Raw genomic sequence first — 24478 nt, forward strand, 5'->3', positions numbered from 1 at the left:
AACCGGTCCCCATTACAGTGTAGATATGCCTGATGGTGCACCTGTTGGCTACAGGACTCCTGAGTCTCCCGCATGATGGTGTATGGGGAGGACCCGTCCAGACAGGCAGCTGAGGTAGTGTGCTGAGTCTCACCTAGTTCCAGTGCAATGCCTCCACCTCACCAGGGTCCCTGCGTCCGCATGGGGATGATCCTGACGAGGAACTCCTCGTGGTGCAACCTCCTGTGTAATCATTGGACTCTCACACACAGGGGTTTCTCTGATCAGCTCCATCTTTATTGTCACGGTGGGCATAGCTGCCCTCCACAATGGGGTGTATTTAGCCGATCATCTCGCCCGTGCTCCCCTTTGATAGGTATGTCACCTAGATGAGGGATTCACTATTCCCGCAGGAATCACTGCCCTGTGCCAGGTCCCTGGACACAGTCTCCCATGGAGTTACTATAACATAACTAACACTCTGCAGAACTTGAACTCCTTCCTGAACCTTGCAAGAACTTTCCAGCAACTGTACTCGCCTTGAACTCTGACAGAACTAACTCTTGACACAGTGCTGTGCCTTATGTAACTTCTGAGGCTGACACACCTCTGACATCACTAACCATGGAGTCAGAGCATGTGACCAGTCCCATCCATACACAGGGCACCCCACCAGGGTGTGAGGGAAAACCTCCATGATTACTGCTGGCATGCCCACACTTACCAGGCCTTGCTGCCAGCAGGAGAGATGACTGTAGGCATTTTACATGACCGCTACATTCTCCCCCTGGTGAATCCCATCGTCCTCGCTGGGACCTAAATTTGTATACCTCTTTCCAGGAAGCACTGTAACGGAAAACATAATTAACATCACACAAATTTCCTCATAATGCAGTACACATGAATACAGTCATCCGCCAAGCCCGCCCCGACCAGCAGCCACAGACCCGCGTGATGCACAGTACCACCTAAAAATAGTGATAGGGGTCCGTTTTCTTTACTTCTCTACCCCCCATATCCAGAACTGTTACTGAGAAATGCCTGGGTAATCCCCTCTCTGGTCTATATGTTACTCTGTGTTTATAGATATTTCTCCCAATGGCCCATATGCGGATTAAATGTTCTATCCGTTCCTCGGCCTTCTTTCCTATCACGGAACTCCCTCTCCCCACTAGGTGCATTTCTATGGCCTCCCTAAGCCACCTATCCCGGTTGTCCTCTATCTCATCCATGAGAGGCTCAGGGACATACGGGTACTCCAACCCGTGGGAAGATTTATACCGAGCCATTATGGTTCTCTCGGCCCTACTAATTCTAGTCAGGTCAGCCTTACCTCCCCTCCCAGGCAGCACCCATGATAGGGGTTCGTCAGGGTCCACAGGGTCTGACAAAATACTGGGACCCATAGGCTCTATTTCCCTATTCTCAATCTGCAGCCATCGCTCCTGCAGCTCTCTGTCCCTCTGTTCTGGGGTAAACTCTCCCACAGCCCACCAATAGTCCACTACATCCTCTCGCCGGATGAGGAACCGAGTGCGGTCCATCCAGGCCGAGTACCCTTCAAATAATGGGGCCCACCACCGGTTCTCCCGGAATTTGTTTGACCCTCCTGAGTCCCTATCATCGTCCATGGAAAATACCCCTGATGACCTCTCAGACCGCGGTACAGACCACCTAAACGACCCCGAGGCCTTTACTACGGGTTGGGGTGCTGTAGTTGCCACTCTCAATTCTCCCCCTCCCCTTGAACCGCCCTCCGTAGCGCCACTGCGCTGCCTTTCCCCAGTCCGTCTTCCCTCTCCCCCTTGTGAATTGTCCACGTACTCCAGGCTAGGCGGTGAACCCGGTGACCGTGGGATGGGGGTAGGGGTATTAACTATGGCGGGGGTTTGGGCATAGGGGCACGGAACGGGACCCCACGGGGTTACGACCCGCTCCTGGCTGTCCATAGACTGGTCCAAGGATGATGTCTCACCCTCCTCAGTCCTGAGATCGTCTCTCCAATTTCTGGGCCTTGTAAGTGATCGGGGACCTTCCCCCGATCGCCAAAGCGTCGCTGCTTTTTCTTCATGGGTTCCGCCGTCGCCACCGGAAGTGACGTCCTCCCTGGAACCGGAAACGTCACCATCTTGCGTGGGACCCCCATGCGGGATCTCTTCCTCTATGACGACATCCGGTTGCTCCGCCGTCGTTGCCGGAAGTGATGCCGTCCCTCCACGTGCGCTTTGGGCCTGGCGCGGCCCCTCCAGCGCTTCGCCGTCCGCTGTAACCAGGTAAGTAATAGGGCTGCTTGGCTTACCCGTCCGCAGGGGTGTAGGCGTCTCTCTCCCGTCTCCGCCAGGTCCTGGTATGGCGGGACTCCGTCGGTCGGGTCGCCGATCTGCGGGGAACGTCCTGCCACTCACCCCACGGGGTGTCGTCCTTCCGGTCTGCCTTTTCAACTCCGCTTTTACCACCGCCAGCTCACGGAGGTCCTCGTCTGAGTAATCCCCTTTTCCTGACTTAGGGGTCTCCGGGCGGGGTGACAGTCTCTTTTCCCCGAACGCGGGGGTTGATTCAGCCGCCTCGATCGCTACTGACCCAGCCGACTTGACCGGCTCCAGTCCCTTGTCTCCGGGACTCGCGCGGTTGATCCATAGCGCGCCCGGGGACTCGGCGGAGCGCCTTGTCACGTCCACCGGGGGGTCAGCAGGCTGTATAGGAATAAATGTGGGCATAGGCCACAGGTACAAAGTCCCGCAATGAGGGCAACGTGCCGCCGTATTGACCGTTCCTCCGGGCAGCCCGCATTGTAGGCAGAGCCCGACCACCGTCTCGGTGTTGGCCACCCTCACTACTAGCACCCCGCCGGGCACTGAGTAGGGCTGTGTAGAGACCATTGTGCCCACCGTGGAGGAGCAGGCCATTCTCTTTACAGGAGCCACTCTCTGTAAAGGTCTTTCCTTCTCAGTGGTTCCTCGCAACTGACTGATGGAAGTTGCTGGATCCGCCACTCCCTGCATCGGCTCCTCCCTTCTCTGACAGAGCTGGAACCCGCCCCCAGGGGTTGCAATAATGGGCGGGTCCCACAGGGGAATATCATGCCCCTTAATTAAGGCCGCACCTCTCTCAGTCCTGGTGGGCGCGGTTAGCGTTTTCGCGCCAATTTCCCCACAAGGGTGGGGGTCTTTTCCCGCGGCCAGTTCCCGCCTTCTCCTCGCAGCCGCCCTCTGTGCAAGATAACCATCCTTTTTGCACGGCTCTTCCACGGCCGGAACTACTTTTTGTAGTGGCGCCGTCTGGATATCAGTCCCTGGGCCCAGTGGGTGCATCCCCACAGGCCATAGTTGAAAGTCACTCCCCCTGGTAGAAATCAGGGGAGGGTCCCATAGACTAAGCGGTTGACTCAGCACAGGGGCTGAGTGAGTCACTGTCCATGCAGGCGCAGCCATAGCTTTCGCGCCATGCCCCCCATCAGGGCGGGGCTCTGCTGTTCGCGCCATTCCCGGCCAGCTCTTTGCAAGTCCTGCATCAGCCATTTTTTCTGCGACTGGCCCATGCGGTTTCCCTAGCAAGCAGGAACCGCCATTTTGGTTGATTTTTACGCCCAAAAATTCCATTTGTTTGCTCTCCTCACGGGGTTCTCCCCCAATTATTACAATTTCCTCACACTCTTCAAGGGTGGCCCTTCGCTGTCCCAGGCAGGATAAAAACGGGGCAGCCACAGCCTTCGCTCCGCTCCAGAGCAGACTGGTTAATGATAGCTCGGCGACTGTTTGCTCTTCAGTGGGGTGCACGCCACGGGTGCCCTCCCCATCAGCCTCTGGTCGCCATTTTGTGTTCTCCGCACCACGCGGATCCTCCACTCTCTCGTAACAGTTATCGTACATGGTGCTCCACTCTGCGGGGCAGCCACCACACCGGTACAATAAAGATTAGCTTCAGATGCACCACCACATGTGTACCTGATCTAGGTGTGACCCAGTGTTGCACTACCTCAGGCTAGGCTCACTCTCTCAGTGTCTGCTGTGTCTCCTTCCTCCCAGTCTGTGCTCCCTATGGTAAGTGTCTGGAATGGGCTAGGTACTCTGGCTCTGCCATGCAGTACTTGGGGCGTCTACCTGTCTTGGTCAGCCCAGCGCAGACCCTCTCCAGGATTCCTGACCATGTTAACAGGCTATCCCTTCTGGCATCCTACCAACTAGCACTGCCTCAAGGTGACTCGGTCAGCTATAGCCCGGCTCCAAACCCCTCACTCCTTTCAGGCCCCTAGGTTGTCCCTGCGAACTGACAATATCCCGTCAGCCCCCTGACCACCCCTAGGTCCGTCCCTACGCAGCACAAAGTGGCAGCAGACTCTATCCCTGTTTCCCAGTGTGCCTAGCTAGAGCCTGTCCTGATGACAGATCTGATCTCAGCAGCGCCTCCAAATGTAACGGTATTTCTGGCCCGGCCTGACCCACCCAATCTCACATTGGCCCCTGTGGTCTAACCGGTCCCCATTACAGTGTAGATATGGGAAACAAAAGAAAACAGCGCACAACGCCAAATAGTGAAGCAAATTCAACAATATATTATAGAATTAAAAAGGGGGTAATATATCTGCGTACATAAAAAAGGTTGGTAAAAGGCATGTAGTGTGTATCACACTGTTTACCACTCGGCTGTTAGCTGTAGATTCAGGTGCTTGCTTCCCTCTGCTGCTGCAGCTCAGTTGATTCTGGGGCAGGACGTCAGTCTTTTCACTCCCAAGGGGATTTCCCTTCATGCAGCCAGGTTCAGCAGCTGGTACTGGGGCTCGGTGAAATCGCTCCTGCTTCCTAGCCGATATGAAGCTGCTCCTGTACCTTGGCAGGTGTATCCTCTGCAGAGAGGTTAAAACGCAGCTTGCTGCTGTCTTCACAGCAGTGGTGGATTCAATAGGGAAGTTTGAACAGTCTTACAGAGTCTCTCACAAGTGTCCAAAACAGCACACAGGATGAAATAAAAACAGGACAGGCCAACACATAGACAAAGGCCAATGTAAGCAGATATAAGGCAATAGAATGTTACATCCAACTAGTTTCGTAGAATTAACTACTTCTTCAGGGAAGTAGTTAATTCGACGAAACTAGTTGGATGTAACATTCTATTGCCTTATATCTGCTTACATTGGCCTTTGTCTATGTGTTGGCCTGTCCTGTTTTTATTTCATCCTGTGTGCTGTTTTGGACACTTGTGAGAGACTCTGTAAGACTGTTCAAACTTCCCTATTGAATCCACCACTGCTGTGAAGACAGCAGCAAGCTGCGTTTTAACCTCTGTGCAGAGGATACACCTGCTGAGGTACAGGAGCAGCTTCATATCGGCTAGGAAGCAGGAGCGATTTCACCGAGCCCCAGTACCAGCTGCTGAACCTGGCTGCATGAAGGGAAATCCCCTTGGGAGTGAAAAGACTGACGTCCTGCCCCAGAATCAACTGAGCTGCAGCAGCAGAGGGAAGCAAGCACCTGAATCTACAGCTAACAGCCGAGTGGTAAACAGTGTGATACACACTACATGCCTTTTACCAACCTTTTTTATGTACGCAGATATATTACCCCCTTTTTAATTCTATAATATATTGTTGAATTTGCTTCACTATTTGGCGTTGTGCGCTGTTTTCTTTTGTTTCCCTTCTCTTAGTGTGTGTGGGGTGCTGAGCCACCCCTGCGTTTACAGCTGCAGACGCCATTATCCCCAACACGGTTATGTGGCACTTATTATTTAATGTTTAACTATCTCACTGTGGGAGTTGTGGTTTAATTTTTTATAAATTTTTTTATCACTAAATTGATGGTATAGTCACTGCACTGTATATATTTATACATTTAAACTTTATAGGTAGTTAGGTAGTAGCGCACAGTTTTGTTTTTTGTGTTTACAGTGTAGATATGCCTGATGGTGCACCTGTTGGCTACAGGACTCCTGAGTCTCCCGCATGATGGTGTGTGGGGAGGACCCGTCCAGACAGGCAGCTGAGGTAGTGTGCTGAGTCTCACCTAGTTCCAGTGCAGCGCCTCCACCTCACCAGGGTCCCTGCGTCCGCATGGGGATGATCCTGACGAGGAACTCCTCGGTGGTGCAACCTCCTGTGTAATCATTGGACTCTCACACACAGGGGTTTCTCTGATCAGCTCCATCTTTATTGTCACGGTGGGCATAGCTGCCCTCCACAATGGGGTGTATTTAGCCGATCATCTCGCCCGTGCTCCCCTTTGATAGGTATGTCACCTAGATGAGGGATTCACTATTCCCGCAGGAATCACTGCCCTGTGCCAGGTCCCTGGACACAGTCTCCCATGGAGTTACTAGAACATAACTAACACTCTGCAGAACTTGAACTCCTTCCTGAACCTTGCAAGAACTTTCCAGCAACTGTACTCGCCTTGAACGCTGACAGAACTAACTCTTGACACAGTGCTGTGCCTTATGTAACTTCTGAGGCTGACACACCTCTGACATCACTAACCATGGAGTCAGAGCATGTGACCAGTCCCATCCATACACAGGGCACCCCACCAGGGTGTGAGGGAAAACCTCCATGATTACTGCTGGCATGCCCACACTTACCAGGCCTTGCTGCCAGCAGGAGAGATGACTGTAGGCATTTTACATGACCGCTACATATGCTTACGTTAAATTCAGCACTGTGTGTGTGCTATATGCCACACTTTGTGCGTTAAATTCGGCACTGTGTGTGTATGTGTGTGCGCGCGCGTAATGTTCAGCACTGTGTATATTGTATTCGGCACTATCTTACATGTTACACCATCTTTGTGTAGAGAGAGCGCGAGCGAATGAGGGAGAGAGAGGGAGAGAGAGGGAGAGAGAGGGAGAGAGAGGGAGAGAGAGGGAGAGAGAGGGAGAGAGAGGGAGAGAGAATGAATGAGAATATTTTTAAACTACAGTACTGTATGTGTTACAGGCTGCACTATGCTCCGCTCCTGCAGGTGGCGCTCCTCCCCGCTCTCTCCCCAGGGCCGGGATCCGCCGCTCTTTGTCTCCGCTCCTCTCGCTGGTGTCTCGGGCGCAGGAGACGCTGGTTCCGGATCAGGCCGCGGTGTCTCTGGGTGTCTCCTCCCGGGGGAGTCGCACCGAGCCCGCCACCATGGGGAAGAGAGACAACCGGGTGGTGAGTGCGGCTGTGCAGGTTTATATAGCTTCAAACGTATATAAACGCATCATACGTGGCTGGGCGTATAGCCGCGTGCAGGCTGCACACAGGTGTATGTGTATAACGCGGTGTGTGTGGCGCAGGCGTGTGTGTGTGTGTGTGTGTGTGTGTGTGTGTGTGTGTGTGTGTGTGTGTGTGTGTGTGTGTGTGTATAACGCGGTGTGTGTGTATAACGCGGTGTGTGTGTGCGTAGGCTGCACACAGGTGTATGTGTATAACGCGGTGTGTGTGGCGCAGGCGGCACACAGGTGTATGTGTATAACGCGGTGTGTGTGGCGCAGGCGGCACACATGTGTATGTGTATAACGCGGTGTGTGTGGCGCAGGCGGCACACAGGTGTATGTGTATAACGCGGTGTGTGTGGCGCAGGCGGCACACATGTGTATGTGTATAACGCGGTGTGTGTGCGCGCAGGCTGCACACAGGTGTGTGTGTGTGTATAACGCGGTGTGTGTGTGCAGGCTGCACACAGGTGTATGTGTATAACGCGGTGTGTGCGCGCAGGCTGCACACAGGTGTATGTGTATAACGCGGTGTGTGTGCGCAGGCTGCACACAGGTGTGTGTGTATAACGCTGTGTGTGTGTGCAGGCTGCACACAGGTGTATGTGTATAACGCGGTGTGTGTGTCCATGTTATATAATATACATTTATATATGCTTGCAGGCAATCGTACGTGTGCACATTCACATGTTTGAGTACATACAGTGTGTGCACATACATGTATATTAGCTGTATGTATGTGCTCATATACGTGTGTGTGTGTGTATATATATAGCAGTGTCCGTGCATTGTTGGGGATGTGTGTGTGTGTGTGTGTGTGTGTATGTATGTATGTATGTATATATATATATATATATATATATATATATATATATATATATATATTATATACACACACACTATTGTGTTAGGCAACCTCTAGTGACCTGAGAGCATTTGATTTATATTTGGGGCTAGTGTAAGTACAGTATGTGTGATGCAGGGAGACAGGTGTGTATCTTCATACTGTGTTGAGGAATGGCTGCACTGAGGTGTACATACAGTAAGAGGGTGTGTGCATTTTGTATTTTTATTTGATGGTACAGTGTATTTATTTTTTCCATAGTCCTCAGCAGTTTGCGATGTGTTTTATAAAGCAATTAATATTCTGCCTAAGTGTAGTTGAGAGAAGTGAAGGATGGATCATACGTTGTTATAAGTCGCTGACATGGTGTATGCAACACGACTAATAGTACAGTTGATTGGCAAAGTAGATTTTTGTCTTACAATTATTTGTGCTTCTGGCACAGGAAGATCGTGATTAAAGCGGAGAGTAACATGTCAGGGACGAGTCAGCAGAGATCCAATGATACTATATATTATGTATGTATACATATATATGTAGAGGTGTCTGTACCATGTTAGCCGAGCTTAATAATCAAAAACAAATAGTAGATACCGTTCTGTGGCTAACGAAATATATAGTGTCCTGCAATCTCATAAGCTGTGTTTTATTATGGAGCTATACAGTGGTGGGACCTCAGACTTTTAATTTAAATAGCAAACCAGATTGGGGTGTTCTCTATCCGAGAACAGAACAGAGTTGTGGTAACATTTGGCTCAGGTTTACTAAATATAGCCTATCCTGATTGCTTCCTATGGCTCATTCACTTCAATGTGTACTAAGGCTTTGCTCTGTACAGTAAACTAAAGCTTTAGTGCTAAACCTAAGGTACTCTGGGCAGGGCCAGACTTTCACTTTGAGGCCCTAAGCTATGTAAAATTTAAGAGGTCCCACAAATTAGAAATAGATGTATTATTGTGACTGAAAGGACCATTGAAAATATAAACATGAAAGCATTATACAAGCATTGTTGTATACAATAATGATTGTATAAAGCTAAAATTAACAGTGTTTGCATAAGACATTAATTTTAATATTACAATATTTTCTTACGGGATTTTTGATGAGCAAAGTCATGGATGATGTCTTAAAATGATAAGCTACAACGTTTGTTACTTTTCATGCACAGGGTTTTATTTGAATGAAAATGACCATATTTGTAGAGGATTTTCTTTTTCCCATATCTTCTTTACCATCCGATTTTAAAACTTAAAATGCATTATTATTTTTTTCTGTTTTTGAGGCCCCTCATATTGCGAGACCCTAAGCTGTAGCTTAGCTTAAGCGTAAGGCCGGCACTGACTTAGGATAAAGTTGGTCAGAAGGCATACCTGAGCATGTCCTATTTGCCATACATGAGATGGCTATTTTGGTGTTTATTTATGATTGATATACATTAGCACTTCCAACGCATACAAGTGAACAGAGTGAAATGAACTACGGACAACCCATCTGTAGCATTTACCAGGAATAAAGTATCTATTTTGCACTAACTGTAAAGTAATTCGTAAGACTTTCAGATACACAGCTTTGGATGAAACTTAGAGCATAGAGCAATGATTTTTCAACCGGGGTTCCACATCCGCCAGGGAGGGAGAGATGGGAAATTGTCCCAGGCCCATCGGAGCGGCGGCACCTCACGCAACAGTGACCCGGCAGCTCCCCAGCTCAGCAGCAGCTGCCGGTCACTGCGATTCTTCCTCTCCCTGCTCCTATCGGCGGCAGAAATCGCGCTCAACTTCCGGCTGAAAGGAGGAGGGGGCTTCGGATTGGCACAGGCCCCAATGTAAGAGAGACGCGCGCGCTCTCTCATGCTGTTCTCAGTGCAGGGATTTTTCACGCACGAGACGGCAGCTCCCTTAAAATAAGTGTGTGTAGGAGAGGGGAGAAAAGAGAGACGGGAGGGTGAGGGGGAGATGAATTGGAAAGGGGGTTGGGGTTCCCGAGAATTTCACAATCTAATTTTAGGGTTTCTTACCCACAAATAGATAGAAATACACAAGTATAGCGCTACACCCCAAAAATTATTGCATATAATATATAAATTATATGATTCCAAATAATGTTAGAAAGCAAATATAAAATCAAATATAATAAATTGTATACGTGCAATAAGTGATGAGTGTCCACTTAATTACAAAGTCATGCAGCCAGCTGGTCCCTAGGGTTATCCATATCTTATCATGAATGTTTTTGCAAACAAATGTCATCCTCGGCGCTGGTCTCCGCTCAGTGCTATATATATAGATATAGATATATAGATATATATATATAAATATATAGATATATCAGTGTATAATATCATATAGTGCAACACAATAAGCAAGAACACCTCTGTGAATGTAAAATTGGAACCAGATGTGGATACCCAACAGTACATCACTTGTAGAAAAAGATGTTATTATAAAATAATCCATTAATTATCTGTGCTGCAGTTAGGTGTGCTATCTTTACTGCACGAGGTATCAGTCAAATATTAAACCCATTTGCTTGTAGCACCTAGTGCATACCAGCACCCCGACAGTGCCTGACCATAGGATGTAACTTACAAAATGGTACAACTTGATGACAGGCAAAGGTCTGTAGATCACTGGGATATCCTCAATAATATTACATCAAAGAAAGGGGAAAAGACATCATAGAACAGATCCACTACGAAACTAAAATGTAATAAGACGGACATCTGGAATGCCACTCACATACTACTTCATACTTTAAGATCCTTCCAACACATTAAGGCTTCTTCAGGGCCCTTGGAGTCGCCGTTTGTAGAAGATATAAATGGAAAAATTGGGAGTCCAAACTTTGCAAATTCCAAAAATGTGATTAATTTTCTGGCTTGTATTCGTGCAGAACATGAGCGCTGAGTAAAAAGTGTTTGGGAAGTAGTGTGACGAATAGACATGTGTGAACTACCTCCCAGGATTCCCTACGGGTCAATGCAATCCATGGGCAGAGTGGCTCCTGGCAGTAAAATACCCGTGTAATGTCATATTTTAAAAAAAATGTAAATATTATTATTTCTTGTCAGGCTTATATGAATCCCATAGCCATGGCCCGCGCCAAGGGCCCCGCCTCATCTGGTCCTACGATACAGGATTATCTCAGCAGACCGAGGCCTACCTGGTGAGTGGCCTGTTTTATTCCATTATATATTTAAAGCAGCAAAACATGTGAAATCTTAAGTTTTCTTTTTTAATCAGTTTTGTAGTAGGCCTATTTGATATTACTGCATTTTGCTTTTTAATTCAAAGCTTTATTTTACAATTTAATGAGTTGTAAAGCATCCTTTGATTTCTATAGCAGGTTGTAAAGCAGCAATACTACGTTCTCTCTTTTTTTTCTGATGTGTATATGTGACAATGTATAATTCTACATTCTTACCTAAGCTGGCAATCGTTTGGTGCTCCTGTTATAAACCTGTAAAAATCCTGATTGTGTGCCTAACGTAATGGCCGCCTTTCAGTTCCAACCAATTCTTCAGTCAGTGTAACTCGGCAGCTATAATGTATTTTTATATTATTAGGTATATTAGGTAACATTATCTATTGTTACAGGTTGCATCTCAACTGATGGGTATATTAGCAACAAATTATCACAAACAGGAAACTGTTGCAAATATTTTGCACTGCTTGGGAGGCGCTTTAAAGCTGATTAAAAATGGCATTAAAGCTGCAGTTCAAGCAATATCCTACGTGTATTTAAAAAAAAAAAATTATAAATCAGTTCTGTACTATGAGAAAATACTTGTAGCATTTAAAAAAATTCTAATGTAACAAGCATTTTTGTTTCTATAGCAACCATTTACAAAGTCACATCCCCTTCCTCTTCTGAGACAGGCTCTGGCACACGCCTTTTGCCCTCTCTCTAGCAGTGCACCAATTGTATCTAGTGCCTGCCTGGTCACATGACCTTCCACGCAGAGCTTTGCATCTTGGGTCCTCTTCTGCAGGACTGAGTGATTTAAAGAATCCCCGAGCCGAATATTTGCCGATCGATCAGCAACTTAGCTTATCACTTGTCAGTGTGCAGATTGTATTGATGCACATATTGAATGGAGGGAAGAAAAAATAACGACGGCTTGGACTGCTGCTTTAAGAGTTGAATAATAAATAATGCAGTAAGAATTATATAATACTACAGAACTGATTTATTTTTTAAAAACACACAAGATTTCACTCAATTGAACCAATGTATATTAAAGCAGCAATGCCGCCTGTGAGTTTCATTCCTAGAATATTAATATGTTAGCCCCTGAGTGTCGAAGACTGACATATACAGCCACCTGTGCTGAAGCAGGGATATCTTGTAAACCTGACCTGTTAGTGGTCCTTGAGGACTGGAGTTGCCCACCCCTGGTATAGCTTCTGAGGTTATCATGGTAATTTTTAGACCGCTCTGGGGACAACTCCATTTTAAGTTCCCGGAAGCGTAATATTTCAAACGCGTATATCTCCTGAACGGAATTGGATTACAAATCAATAGAAACAGCATTGGGCAGAACAAGAAGTTCTACCTTTTGTGAAGTAAAACAATAAACTGCAGAAATAAATGGAGATCGGCCCTGCTGCTTTACGTGCTGACAGACAGGGGTAGCTTTCTGCAACGCGATTTCCTGATGTCCTTCCCGTTTTCTTTTCCCTTCCCAGGGAAGAAGTGAAGGAGCAGCTGGAGAAGAAAAAGAAAGGCTCCCGAGCGTTAGCGGAGTTTGAGGAAAAGATGAATGAGGTTCGGTGTTTTCTATTTCATTATTTAAAGCTTCCCGTTTATTTGCTTTTATTGATGTGCACAACTCGTTCATTCAAAGGTGTAACCTCCTTGAGTCACATTATTTTAATGATCTATTTCACCATTTCCCTTTTTGTAATACTTACCACATACTGTTCAATTATTTTTCTAATTCAATCAAATATTAATGTCAAATATTTAGTAAAGGGGTCTGTCGTGGTCAACTCAGCATAGTGATTTTTGCGTATTCTGCTTCTCAGAATTAAAGCCGCGATCCCCTTACATAGTGGAAATTTCCATGAAGGTCACTGGCACAAAAAGGGCGTCCCCTAAAAATGGCTTGATTAATCTCGGGGTGACCTACTGGCTCAGATAATGTAAACAGAAAATCAATTGGGGAAATGGCTATGGGTCATGGAGGTAGAATGGGGGCAAGTGGGAGTTTGGCAAGCAGGGGGACACCCATATTAAATACAGATAATACTAGAAAACTTCTAAAGACTAAATACAATAGGCGCAGATAAGATAACAGTTGCACAAACCTTAAATGCATGCTTTTAATACATATACAATACAGGGACAGTGGGGAGAAACAGATAATGAACTAAAGAGAATAGATAGGATTGGGGAAATAGCTAGAGGTCATGGAGGTAGAATGGGGGCAAGTGGGCGTTTGGTAAGCAGGGGGACACCCATTAAATACAGATAATATAAAACTTCTAGAGACTAAATCCAATTGGAGTAGAAAGGAAGGAGCAGATAAGATAAAAGTACAGACTGGAAAAACCTTAAATGCATGCTTGTTAATGCAAGAAGCCTGACAGATAAAATGGGGGAGCTTGAATTAATAGCTGCAAGGGAGCAGTATGATATCATAGGCATTACTGAAACATGGTGGGATGAAACTCATGACTGGGCAGTTAATTTAGAGGGTTATTCCCTTTTTCGGAAGGATCGAGCAAATAGAAGGGGAGGTGGAGTATGTTTATATGTTAAACCGGATCCCTATTATAAGGGAAGATGTTTATGAAGGGAATGATGAAAATGTAGAGACCTTGTGTATAGAAATTAGCAGTGGAGGTAAAAGTACAAAGATAATGTTAGTTGGAATATGCAATAAATCACCAAATATCTGAGATTGAGGAAGCCAAAGTACTTTTGTGAATAGAGAAGGCATCAAAACGAGGTCATGTTTGCATAATGGGGGATTTTAATTATCCAGACCTGATTCATCTCAGGGAAACCTCAGGGCTCAGATCATGTAAAAAAATAAAATCAATAGAGAAAATTAAGGGATTGGGGCTTTCAGCTTTCACTCCTACATTTAAAATACCTGGTTCTGTGAAACAAGAATGAACAATGACAGAGAATGAGTTAGAACAGATTTCTTTCACTATAGAGAAAATCTAGTAAAGCTACACCTATAACTCCCTTAGAAAGTTGTACGTCATTTGGGAGTGTGCTTTTACTTTATTGCAAGCAAATTAGACAAATCTTTAAATGTGTTGATAGTGACATAGTTAAATCTTGGTTACTAATGCCTATTTGTAACCAATCACCTGCAAAATATCTTGAATCCTTTTTAGATTTTCGCTGTAAACTTGGTAAATACCAAGAAAATATTATTATTGAAGTATTTAACTTTATAGTTATTACCCCATATGTTTTGTCAGTTGGATGAAGCATTGGGCTTTTTTGTTGTATACATGGTAAATACAAATATATACAGAGTGTGACTTCCCTTCACTCCTCCGTTTCATGTCATCCCTGTTGTGCGGGGCCTGGCCTCTCCTGTACCTGTTACTGCGCTCGCTCTCTCTCCTCTCTCTGTCACTGCGCTCTCTCTCCTCTCTCTGCGCTCTTTCTCTCCGCTCTCTGCGCTCTCTCTCCTGTCACATTAACCCCTCCAGGATTATATGGATATTCTGTAAGCTATTCAGTTCTTCTAATATCAGATGAGGTGTTCGTTTTGTCATTATACACTACTAGTATTATTCTATGTAGGGTGTTTTCCAGTAATTCATTTATAGTACTGTTGTGACTGACAAGTTGGGGACGGTTCACTTATATATTTTTTTTTGTGTTTTTAATTCTAGTCTGTCTTGTTAGTTTATTTCATCAATTGTATATTTAATAAATTTGATACATTTTGTACCCACCATGAGTGCCCCGTAATGGGGCTTCTGCTCATCCTGTCTATTGGGATTTGCACCCCTTTTTTCTGTGCATGCTCAGTATCTCAATTGCTGGTAATATCAATGTTCTACTGAAAACGGGTATAAGCCAGCAGGACCAAAAAAATCAAAATATACCCAAAAAATAATGTTTTAAGAAGGATTTATTGCCGCTTTAAAGGTTCTGTTGTGTGGGTAAATATACTCCTAGAGATCTGTATTACATGGAATAACGCTGGGAGTCGTGAATAGTTTCCATTGCTGTTAAAAACACGTCACGTGAACTTGAATTGACGGGATTATTATTTTAATTTTTTTTCAGAACTGGAAAAAAGAGCTTGAAAAACACAGGGAGAAGAAATTAGGCGGCAGCGAGAATTCCTCCAAAAAGAAAGAGGTATATTAAATGCATGTTTATTGCCTAGTAATTATTTTGTTGGGGTGGAAAGTAACGGTCGTTATTTTAAAAATAGGTAAAAGAAAGCTGGGATTACATCCGCAGCTTGAGAAATTCAGCAGAGGTGTTTCTGTGGCTTTATACTGTATTTAGCTTGACTCCGGTGTAGAATGATCACTCATGTTTTATATATGTAGTTAGAAGAGTCTTGTATTTAATACAGCTTGGAAAATATTCCATGCGCCTCACACAACCATTCCTGAAATCGTGTCACTTTTAATATTTTTCCTCTGTAGAAGCGGAAAAAGGAAAAGAAGAAATCTGGTGGGGTGAGAACAGTTTTCATTGTTTCGTTGATGCAACCATACTGTATGTAGCGTGGCATGTTTAGAATAAAGCACACAGATCGGGTTAACATCAAGCCCTGTTACTGCGGGGGGGGGGGGGGGTCTCATTGTTCCTTAGGGGACTTGCAGTACTGCCGGTGTTTAAGCCAGGGGTGGCCAACTCCAGTCCTCAAGGGCCACCAATAGGTCAGATTTTCAGCACAGGTGGCTGTATGTCAGTCTTCGACTGAGCCACTGATTGAGCCTCCTGTGCTGAAGCAGGGATATCCTGACCTCTTAGTGGCCCTTAAGGACAGGAGTTGCCCAGTCCTGCTTTAAAGAAGCAATTCAAGCAATATTCTGCACATGGTTTTTTGTTTGTTTTTATCAGTCCTGTATTATTAGATAATACTTACCTTTTTTTAAATTTTTATTTTTTAAAATTCAACTACATGCCATTTTTGTTTTAAAGCATCCTGTGATTGCTATAGCAGGTTTTAGCCCATCTCCCCAGCAGTGCAAGATCTTTGTAACATTTTCCTGTTTGTGATCATTTGTTGCCAATATTCCCAGCAGTTTGAGCTGCAAACTATAACAATAGATAATGTTACCATAGTAATATAAGAATACATTGTAGTTGCTGAGTTACACTGACAGAAGGATTGATTTGAAACGGAAAGGCAGCCATTTTATGAACCATATGAAACAGGCTTTTGCTCATCGATTACTGGAGAACAAATCGATCGTTAGCTTAGGTAATTAGTTTTCAATAAAGGTAATAATAGGTTGCATATATTAAAACAAAAAAAGATTTTTTTTATTTTTTTACCTTTCCGCTGCTTGGATTGCTTCTTTAAGCTAAACACTTTCCAGACAATGAAAATGCATTACTGACAGCTCTCCCCCCCCGCCCTCCTCCCCCCACACATGCTGAACGGGGCACTGAGAGCAATATCTGACTAGCTCTTTCTGCATTGCCATGTACCTGTTCATCCCGCCTTCCCCATGGCAAATACTTCAATTTGTCAAACAAGGGCATGTCGTAGTTCTGACTTTTCTTTCGTGTTAGAGCTGGTGCTATTTTGAGCGGACGATTTATGGAATCTCTTCATTATACAGCAAACTTCACTCCTTCCGTACTTACCCTGTTTTATTTTATACACTGCTTTCAATGTTAAAATAAAGGGACAGTCAATCCCAGGAGCAAAGGGAATTAATGCTAGTGACACGTTTAAAGGGGTTAGAGCGGGGGCGCTCAACTCCAGTCCTCAAGCCCCCTCAAAAGGTCAGGGATTCAGGATATCCCTGCTTCAGCACAGGTGGCTCAATGAGTCTCTGCTTTAGCACAGGTGGTTCAATCAGAGGCTCAGGGTTCGACTGAGCCTCTGATTGAGCCACCTGGGCTGACGCTGGGATATCCTGAAAACCTGACCTGTTGGGGGGGAGGGCTTGAGTACTTGAGTTGAACACCCGTTTGTCAATGGCCCTGCAGAAAAGGAAAGGAAACAAATGCAGGCTAATCTTTGCAGATAGCCACGGTCAGATTCTTCCTTTATTTTTTGGTTAGTTCCCAGGAATTGTTCTGTGTAAGCAATGACTTTCATTTCAAATTGTGCGTCTCACAAATTTTACTTTTTATTGTCTGTGGTCAAGTTGCCTTCTTCATCTTCCTCTTCCTCATGGAGTTCTGATTCTTCCAGCAGTTCTGATGAATCTGATAATGAGGTGAGTATTTGTCTCTTATTGGTACGTTCTTGTCTCCTGTAATGTAATGCACTGGATATTTTAGGTCTTTTTGATTACTTTCCAATTCCTATGCAACATAGTACTGCAGCATTTCTGTATTAGCTGCCTATTTGCGTGTAATTTTTCCTTTTGTCTTAATTATTTTTTTTGGCTGATATTTTGTCATCTTTGTTTTAGTTGAAGAGTTCTTACTATAAGTTAAAGATGCCTTGAAAGATATATGTTGCATTATTGGTAAAGTAGCTTTACAATTGTTAGATGGATTTACATAAAATAAATTCAGCAGCTTCTTTTTAACTATGTTAAAATAATGATCAAAATATGTGTATTTTGTATGGGTAATATTTTTATTTATTTATTTTACACTTACTAGAGCAAGAAAAAACAAGCAAAAAGAAAGAAGAAGAAAAAGTATTCTTCCCGGAAATCGTCTGAGGGCTCTTCTGATTCTGACTCGGAAAGCAAGGTATCATTTATTAGCCTGACATGTCCGGGTTATAATGGATCTCCTAGATGTGTCTACGAGATCTGTACCGAAAATGAAAGCAAATACCATTGCAAGTTCTCCTGATGTGATAACCATTGCCATGCTCACTTCTGACAAATAATTGTCTTGTGCTTTGGAAGTGTGCAGATTTTATATTTGGTCTCGTGAACACCTAGGTTTATAAGCTTTTCACATCCACTTGTGATATATATATATACAGTGGTCGACAAATCACATATATATATATATATATATATATATATATATATATATATATATATATATATATATATATATATAAAATTAAAGATGCTGGGTGCACACAATAATGTAAATAAAAATAACCGTATACTTGCAAGTGGACGGGGAACACTAACCAGTCCCAAAATAGTATAAGAAAAAGAATCCGCAGCACTCACGTGTAGAAAAACATGAATTCAATCAAAAAAGGTCATCAGGCAGTCAGACAAACTCCAGAGCGAAGTACGTTTCAGACTCCTAGGTCTTTTCTCAAGCTCTCATATTCATGTTTTTCTACACGTGAGTGCTGCGGATTCATATATATATATATATATATATATATATATATATATATATATATATATATATATATATATATATATATATATATATATATATATATATATATATATATATATATATATATATATGTACATGTACATGTAGAGTATATATATATATATATATATATATATATATATATATATATATATATATATATATATATATATATATATATGTACATGTAGAGTATATATATATATATGTAAATACAACTGTATGCTCATCTGCATGTCTTAGGCAGGTCTGCAACCCCACCTTTCCCCATTATCACACAGCACTTCCACTGCAGCAAGGGATTCTGGGAAATGACATGCAAATGAGCACACAGTGCCACTTTTTGCTTCAAAAACCATTTTTAACATGGTTCCCTATAGGCTTAAGCTTGCTGCATGGTCACAGCTTTGAGCACAGCCAGGGTTAAGGTGCATACCCAGAAAACCACATATATATATATATATATATATATATATATATATATATATATATATATATATATATATATATATATACATATATATACACACACACACACACACACACACACACACACACACACACACACACACACACACACACACACTAAAAAGTGACCTCGGCCAATTTAATTGGTCAATGCAATACATGACCTTGATAATAGTATAGTGTATAGCAAGCAACAAATATATACTATTTTTGACATGCAAAACCACTTAAACTTTATGCCCTTTAAGTTTGTTTTTATTTCAACAGATCATGATTTTCATATACAGTAAGCTTTCTGATGTTATTAAAACTCTCAGCCCAAACCAGTGCATTAGGAGATTTCTAGAAGCTTTTAAACTCATTGCAACGTTATTATACATAGTTGGGTATATTGACCATGTACTGAGTTACCAGTGAACTTATTAGTCCTCAGCTACATACTGTGATTTCATACATAACCTGATTATTACTACTATATTTTTAGCACTCCGTCAAAAAAAAGAAAGCAAAGGAAGAGCAAGACAAAGACAAGGTAATGTTCCTTGTACTGGCGCGGGTTTTTTTAATCTATAAATAATAACCTGGTATAAAGCATTGAGTTGTACAGGAATCCCCCTCCTGTGGTGGTTGTTACTTTCAAAAGTGTCTTGCAAGATGAGCCGAGTGTTCTGCCTCAATGTCTGTGCGTGATTAATCAATGTCCTATAACTTACCAGAACTGTACTATGAAGATACAACTTGAATGAGATATTTAACAAATATTTTTTTAACATGAAAAATATAACTTTCTCCTGCTGTTTATAACACCAATTAAATTCCTCTTGTTGGGAACAAAAGAATGACTTTCTATGTTACTCTTGTTATCATGTCGACCTCCTTGTTCACTGGGAAGACTGCAGAGGTTAGCTATTTTGTTGAAATGATGGTCACCGGTTTCTGTCACTGAATGTTTTCGCAGTTACTGCGCATCATTGAAATTGCTGCAGTGTTGAGCTTGGGTTACATATAAAAGCTCTAGTTAATACAGGGGAGATTGCACTCACCCCACTAATACTCATTGCATGCTTCATCCAAGCATAATCCTATTTAGATCAATTTACTTCAAAGCTAACATAAGATGTGAAGTGATTTCATTTGTCATAGTCACAAGAAAGGTCCCGATATAGTTTTTTGTAAGCTCAAACGGAGCACCCGTTTCATAAACCAACCCAGTTTGCTAGAGATTAATACATTCATTGCTTGGCTCAACATGAGAAATATACTGTATATACAACTAGTGTTGTATATGAACATTTGAACTACTCATGGCAACATACATTTATTCTTGTTGTATCTAGTTTTTTTTTGGTTCGCTTATGTGATTCCAAATGGAAAAACAAATACTGTAAATGGAAGGCTTGCATTTTGTAGTGATCTTTGATTTGTTTGTTTCTAGGACAGTAAAAGCCTAAGAAAAAGAAAAAGGCTGGATGAGGACCATAGACATTCATCACCTGAATCTTTATCAAAATCAGAATCTGAGGACAAGGTCCGTTTAAAAATAAATAGAATCTATAGTGAGACCCTGATGAGATTCAGAAGCTATTTGTACATATATATATATATAGATATATATATCTATATATATATATATCTATATATATATATAGATATATATATATATATATAGATATATATATATATCTCATGTTGCTTCCAAATAGTTGGTTAAGAAAGCACATAAATATATATTAAGTAATATTTAATGGACTTGTAAAAATGTTTTTCATAGGTTTCTCCCCCCCCCCCCCCTTAGTACTGTTTTTTGACTTGCTGATGCATTTGTTTCTCTGTGTAACATGAGACCCCAGCAGAAACTGTACAGTGCACATTCCTTGGTATCTATGGAAATTGATTTGAAATACCATCAAACATTTTGTATTAAAAAGTAACCATTAAGAGGCACATTTATGAAGTGCCTGTATGAGTTGTGCCACCCATTCCGGCATTAACTCCCATTGACCTCAATAGGTGGCAACATCGGAACGGGTGCGATAAACCATACCGCACTTGGTAAATGTGTCTCTAAGAATGGTAAAGAAACCATCACACACAAAGCTAGTGCTTTATTCAAAACAAAGTGGTATGGTTTTATCAGTTCACCAGTTTCACGTTGCATAGCCAGTAACCAAAAACACACTGAAGATACCCAAAAGGTAGAAACAGCTGTCTGTGAGTAGGTTTACTGGCTAAGCACTTACTTAACACGTGCTGTGCTGCAAGGCTGTGTAATACGACAGGCATTAGCTTAAAAGGGTCCATGTTAAAATGGATAAGACGTAAAAGGTGACACAGTGTGCACATTTGCATTTCATTACCCAGAATCCCTGGCTGCTGTTAATGTGCTCACAAGTGGTATTTTTATTTGCCATCACTCCATATAGGCGAGGTTTACTTTCAATTTATATTGTGTGGACCGTCAGCCTCTGAACTTAAATTTCACATTGTACATGAAAAAGATGTCATTTGTTTTCTCATATCCCCAAATATGCTTCTCTTATTTATTATGTTTAGTGATTATAATATAATAATAATAAAAAATGGACGGCTTGAATTTATGATATGCATAACTTGCTCTAAAACCTTAAGTCGATATAGAAATTAAGTAAAAAAGTTTAATGAAAGAATTATTAGATGTCTGTAATTCAGATTTGTTACTAAAATAAAGGAACTCCCTTGAACCTAAGCGGCGGCTTATATGACACCCACAGCAGAGCGATGGAGACACGTCCTAACAATTATTTCTGTTGTGTTTTTAAGATTCATGTGAAAAAGAAAAAAAGCAGTGAGGAAAAAACGGCAAGTATATATTTTAGCCCTAAATAAATGTCTAATAAATGCGTTCATATGGGAGGAGGCGTTTAGTGGTTAATAAGGTATTCTTGAATACTTTTTGTTTCTTCAATTGCTGCCTAGGCCACTTGTCATCCTTGGTCCAGCGAAGGGCTTAACTCTGTGCTTACCCTGGAGAGCACTAAAAATAAGCACTCATCCCCCCAAAACAGCCACACTACACCAGGAAGCGGGCAACTCTAGTCCTCAAGGGGCCACCAACAGGTCAGGTCTTCAGGATATCCCTGCTTCTGCACAGGTGGCTCAGAAGACTGAGCCGCTGATTGAGCCACCTGTGCTGAAGCAGGGATATCCTTGAAATCTGACGTGTTGGTGGCCCTTGAGGACTGGAGTTGCCCGCCCCTGCACTACAACCATATTGCGCTGCCACAACCAGGATTCATTTAAGGCAGGGGTAGCCAACTCCAGTCCTCCAGAGCTTCCAACAGGTCAGGTTTTTGGGATATCCCTGCTTCAGCACAGTTGGCTATATATGTCAGTCATCGACTGTGCCACGGACTGAGCCATCTGTTCCGAAGCAGGGATATCCTGAAAATCTGACCTGTTGGTAGCTTGAGGAGTGGAGTTGGCTACCCCTGCTTTAATGGTTTACAATCTAAGAACTTGGTCCCCTTTTATCATAGAAAAATACAGTATTTCCTCGATTGCAAGATGGCAGCGATTTGTAAGATGCACCATTGATTTAGCATTTACAATGGAGGAAAACGGTAATAACAATTTTCGTGGAAAAAACGTAACCTCCTGCTCAACCAATCAGAAGCAAGGTGGGCAGGCAGAATGTGCCTATCGCAGGCGGGGCATGGCTACATCCCCAGATAGTTGAGTGATGTCAGTGTTGTTTCTAACTTCTGTTCCACTGAAATATCCGTATATTTAATTACCAATACTATTTTCTACTATAAGGGCCCACATTACACAGTATACGGTAAAATCCTAAATCTGACTTCTGCAAGGCATTCATTTGCAATGCACTGGAAGCTGCTCAGAGATCGCGGAGATTAAATCACTGTGAAAATCGCCCCCTGTGGAGCCACCAGTCAAGCAGGCTTACCTCTCCCCCGGCGTGCAAGGCTGGCAGTAGGGTCCGTCGGCAGGTTGTGGGGAACCCCGTACACACATCCCAGGCCGATAGGAGTTGCTGCAGGGGGGCGGGACCAGCTTGAGATCTCTTCCATTACCCGTTATCCCGTGGCTGTGAGTCGGGGGGCGGGGGACTGTGAGCGGAGCAGCCAACTTGTTTAACAGCCACGGCACTGCCGTGAACCCCAGGCTGTGAGTCGCGTGACGGGCGGAAAGTGGAGGAACGTGAGCGGAGCAGCCAGCTCTTTTACCAGCCGCCGCACCGCCGTTATCCCCAGGCTCTGAAAGCAGCCCTGCTGTGGCTGCTCCAGCAGCGACCCCTAGCAAATTGTTGTTTTTTTTTTTTAAACATCGATTCTAAGACGCATCCCAATTTCAGCAGTGTGAAAATGGGAAAAAAGGTGCGTCTTATAATCGAGGAAATAAACAAATTAAACAAAAACCCAATTGAGCAAAATGTGTCGGAAAGTGAGTGCAATCTCTTCAAACTGTAATAGGTCCATTTACAGGTCAGACAGTACTTCTTATATTTTAGATTTAGGATTACGAAAGGCGCTTGTTGCAGCACAAGGATTACAAAATAACATGCGGTACATAGGGTCAGGCGGTTTATAAAATAAAAAGGAGTAAAACCGTAAACCTATATATTAGCAGCGAAAGTCCTGTCATAGGTTCTCACGGGATTGTGAGGTAGAAGATCTGAGAGACACACTCAGTGCGTTCCTAGGTCAGTCTGCCTTGTAGGTCCTTACACATTCTTATACCACACAACTCTCCTCTGAAAGACTGCAGGTGCTGTGACGGGCCTGCGTGGGTTTGTGCTGTCATCTACTGACCAAGGACACTTCTTACTACATAGCTTGGAGAAGGGAATTATTTCATTTCCAATTTAATCGGGGAGTACCAAATACTTAATAATACTTTCCCAGTAGTTATCAGATTCATGGTACCCACATCCTTGCACTCGGAGGAAACTGGTGAATGTATATGTACCACCTGTGACAGCCCCCATTTGTAACCTCGAGAGAGATCCATTCATTCTCTATTTGTTAAAACTGCGTCCTCTAACTTTTTATATTGATGCGATCTGGTGCATTTGCCCGTGACAGATTTATGTTTATAACATTGAGAATCGTACAGAACATGAATGATCGGAATGTCAATCTGTAATGCTAAGGAATGGAGTGTCCTTTCAGGCACCATTGTGTCTGATTATATAAGGAATGTATACGAGGGCCTTTGAAGCTCGCCGCTCCAGATAACACCTATTTGGGTATCTGTACCCTCTCAGTCATTTTAATATCGGCAGCTAGTTCCTCAGAAAACAACATGCATATTCTTCATTTTTTTGCCACTTAAGCGATGGACCCGTGGCTTTTTATTACACGGACCCTTATTGCCAGAGGGAAACAGAATGAAAAGTTCTTTTAGGAACGGGGTGAGCCACTACTTGGTTGCCATACTAACCGCAAAATGTTACTCTTACATGACTTTATCCTAAGTTGTTAAAATGGGGTTTCTTGTAATGTTATAAACTGTATGTAATAGAGGAGGATATTTGTT

At 43.3% G+C, this 24478-nt stretch overlaps 1 protein-coding gene across 1 annotated transcript in view; it reads left to right on the plus strand.

Annotated features, from left to right (window-relative positions):
- Window positions 1-6973: 6973 nt before the first annotated feature.
- FAM133B (family with sequence similarity 133 member B) overlaps window positions 6974-24478 on the plus strand; it is a 19822-nt gene continuing 2317 nt past the window's right edge. The window contains exons 1-10 of the mRNA XM_075587349.1: window positions 6974-7111; window positions 11070-11164; window positions 12688-12766; window positions 15263-15337; window positions 15634-15666; window positions 17317-17388; window positions 17783-17875; window positions 19428-19475; window positions 20379-20471; window positions 21743-21781. Coding sequence (XP_075443464.1) covers window positions 7088-7111; window positions 11070-11164; window positions 12688-12766; window positions 15263-15337; window positions 15634-15666; window positions 17317-17388; window positions 17783-17875; window positions 19428-19475; window positions 20379-20471; window positions 21743-21781 — 651 coding nt within the window. The 5' untranslated portion in view covers window positions 6974-7087. The remainder of the gene's footprint in view (window positions 7112-11069; window positions 11165-12687; window positions 12767-15262; window positions 15338-15633; window positions 15667-17316; window positions 17389-17782; window positions 17876-19427; window positions 19476-20378; window positions 20472-21742; window positions 21782-24478) is intronic.

This window comes from Ascaphus truei, chromosome 2 (genome assembly GCF_040206685.1).
Source record: "Ascaphus truei isolate aAscTru1 chromosome 2, aAscTru1.hap1, whole genome shotgun sequence".
NCBI lineage: Eukaryota > Metazoa > Chordata > Amphibia > Anura > Ascaphidae > Ascaphus > Ascaphus truei.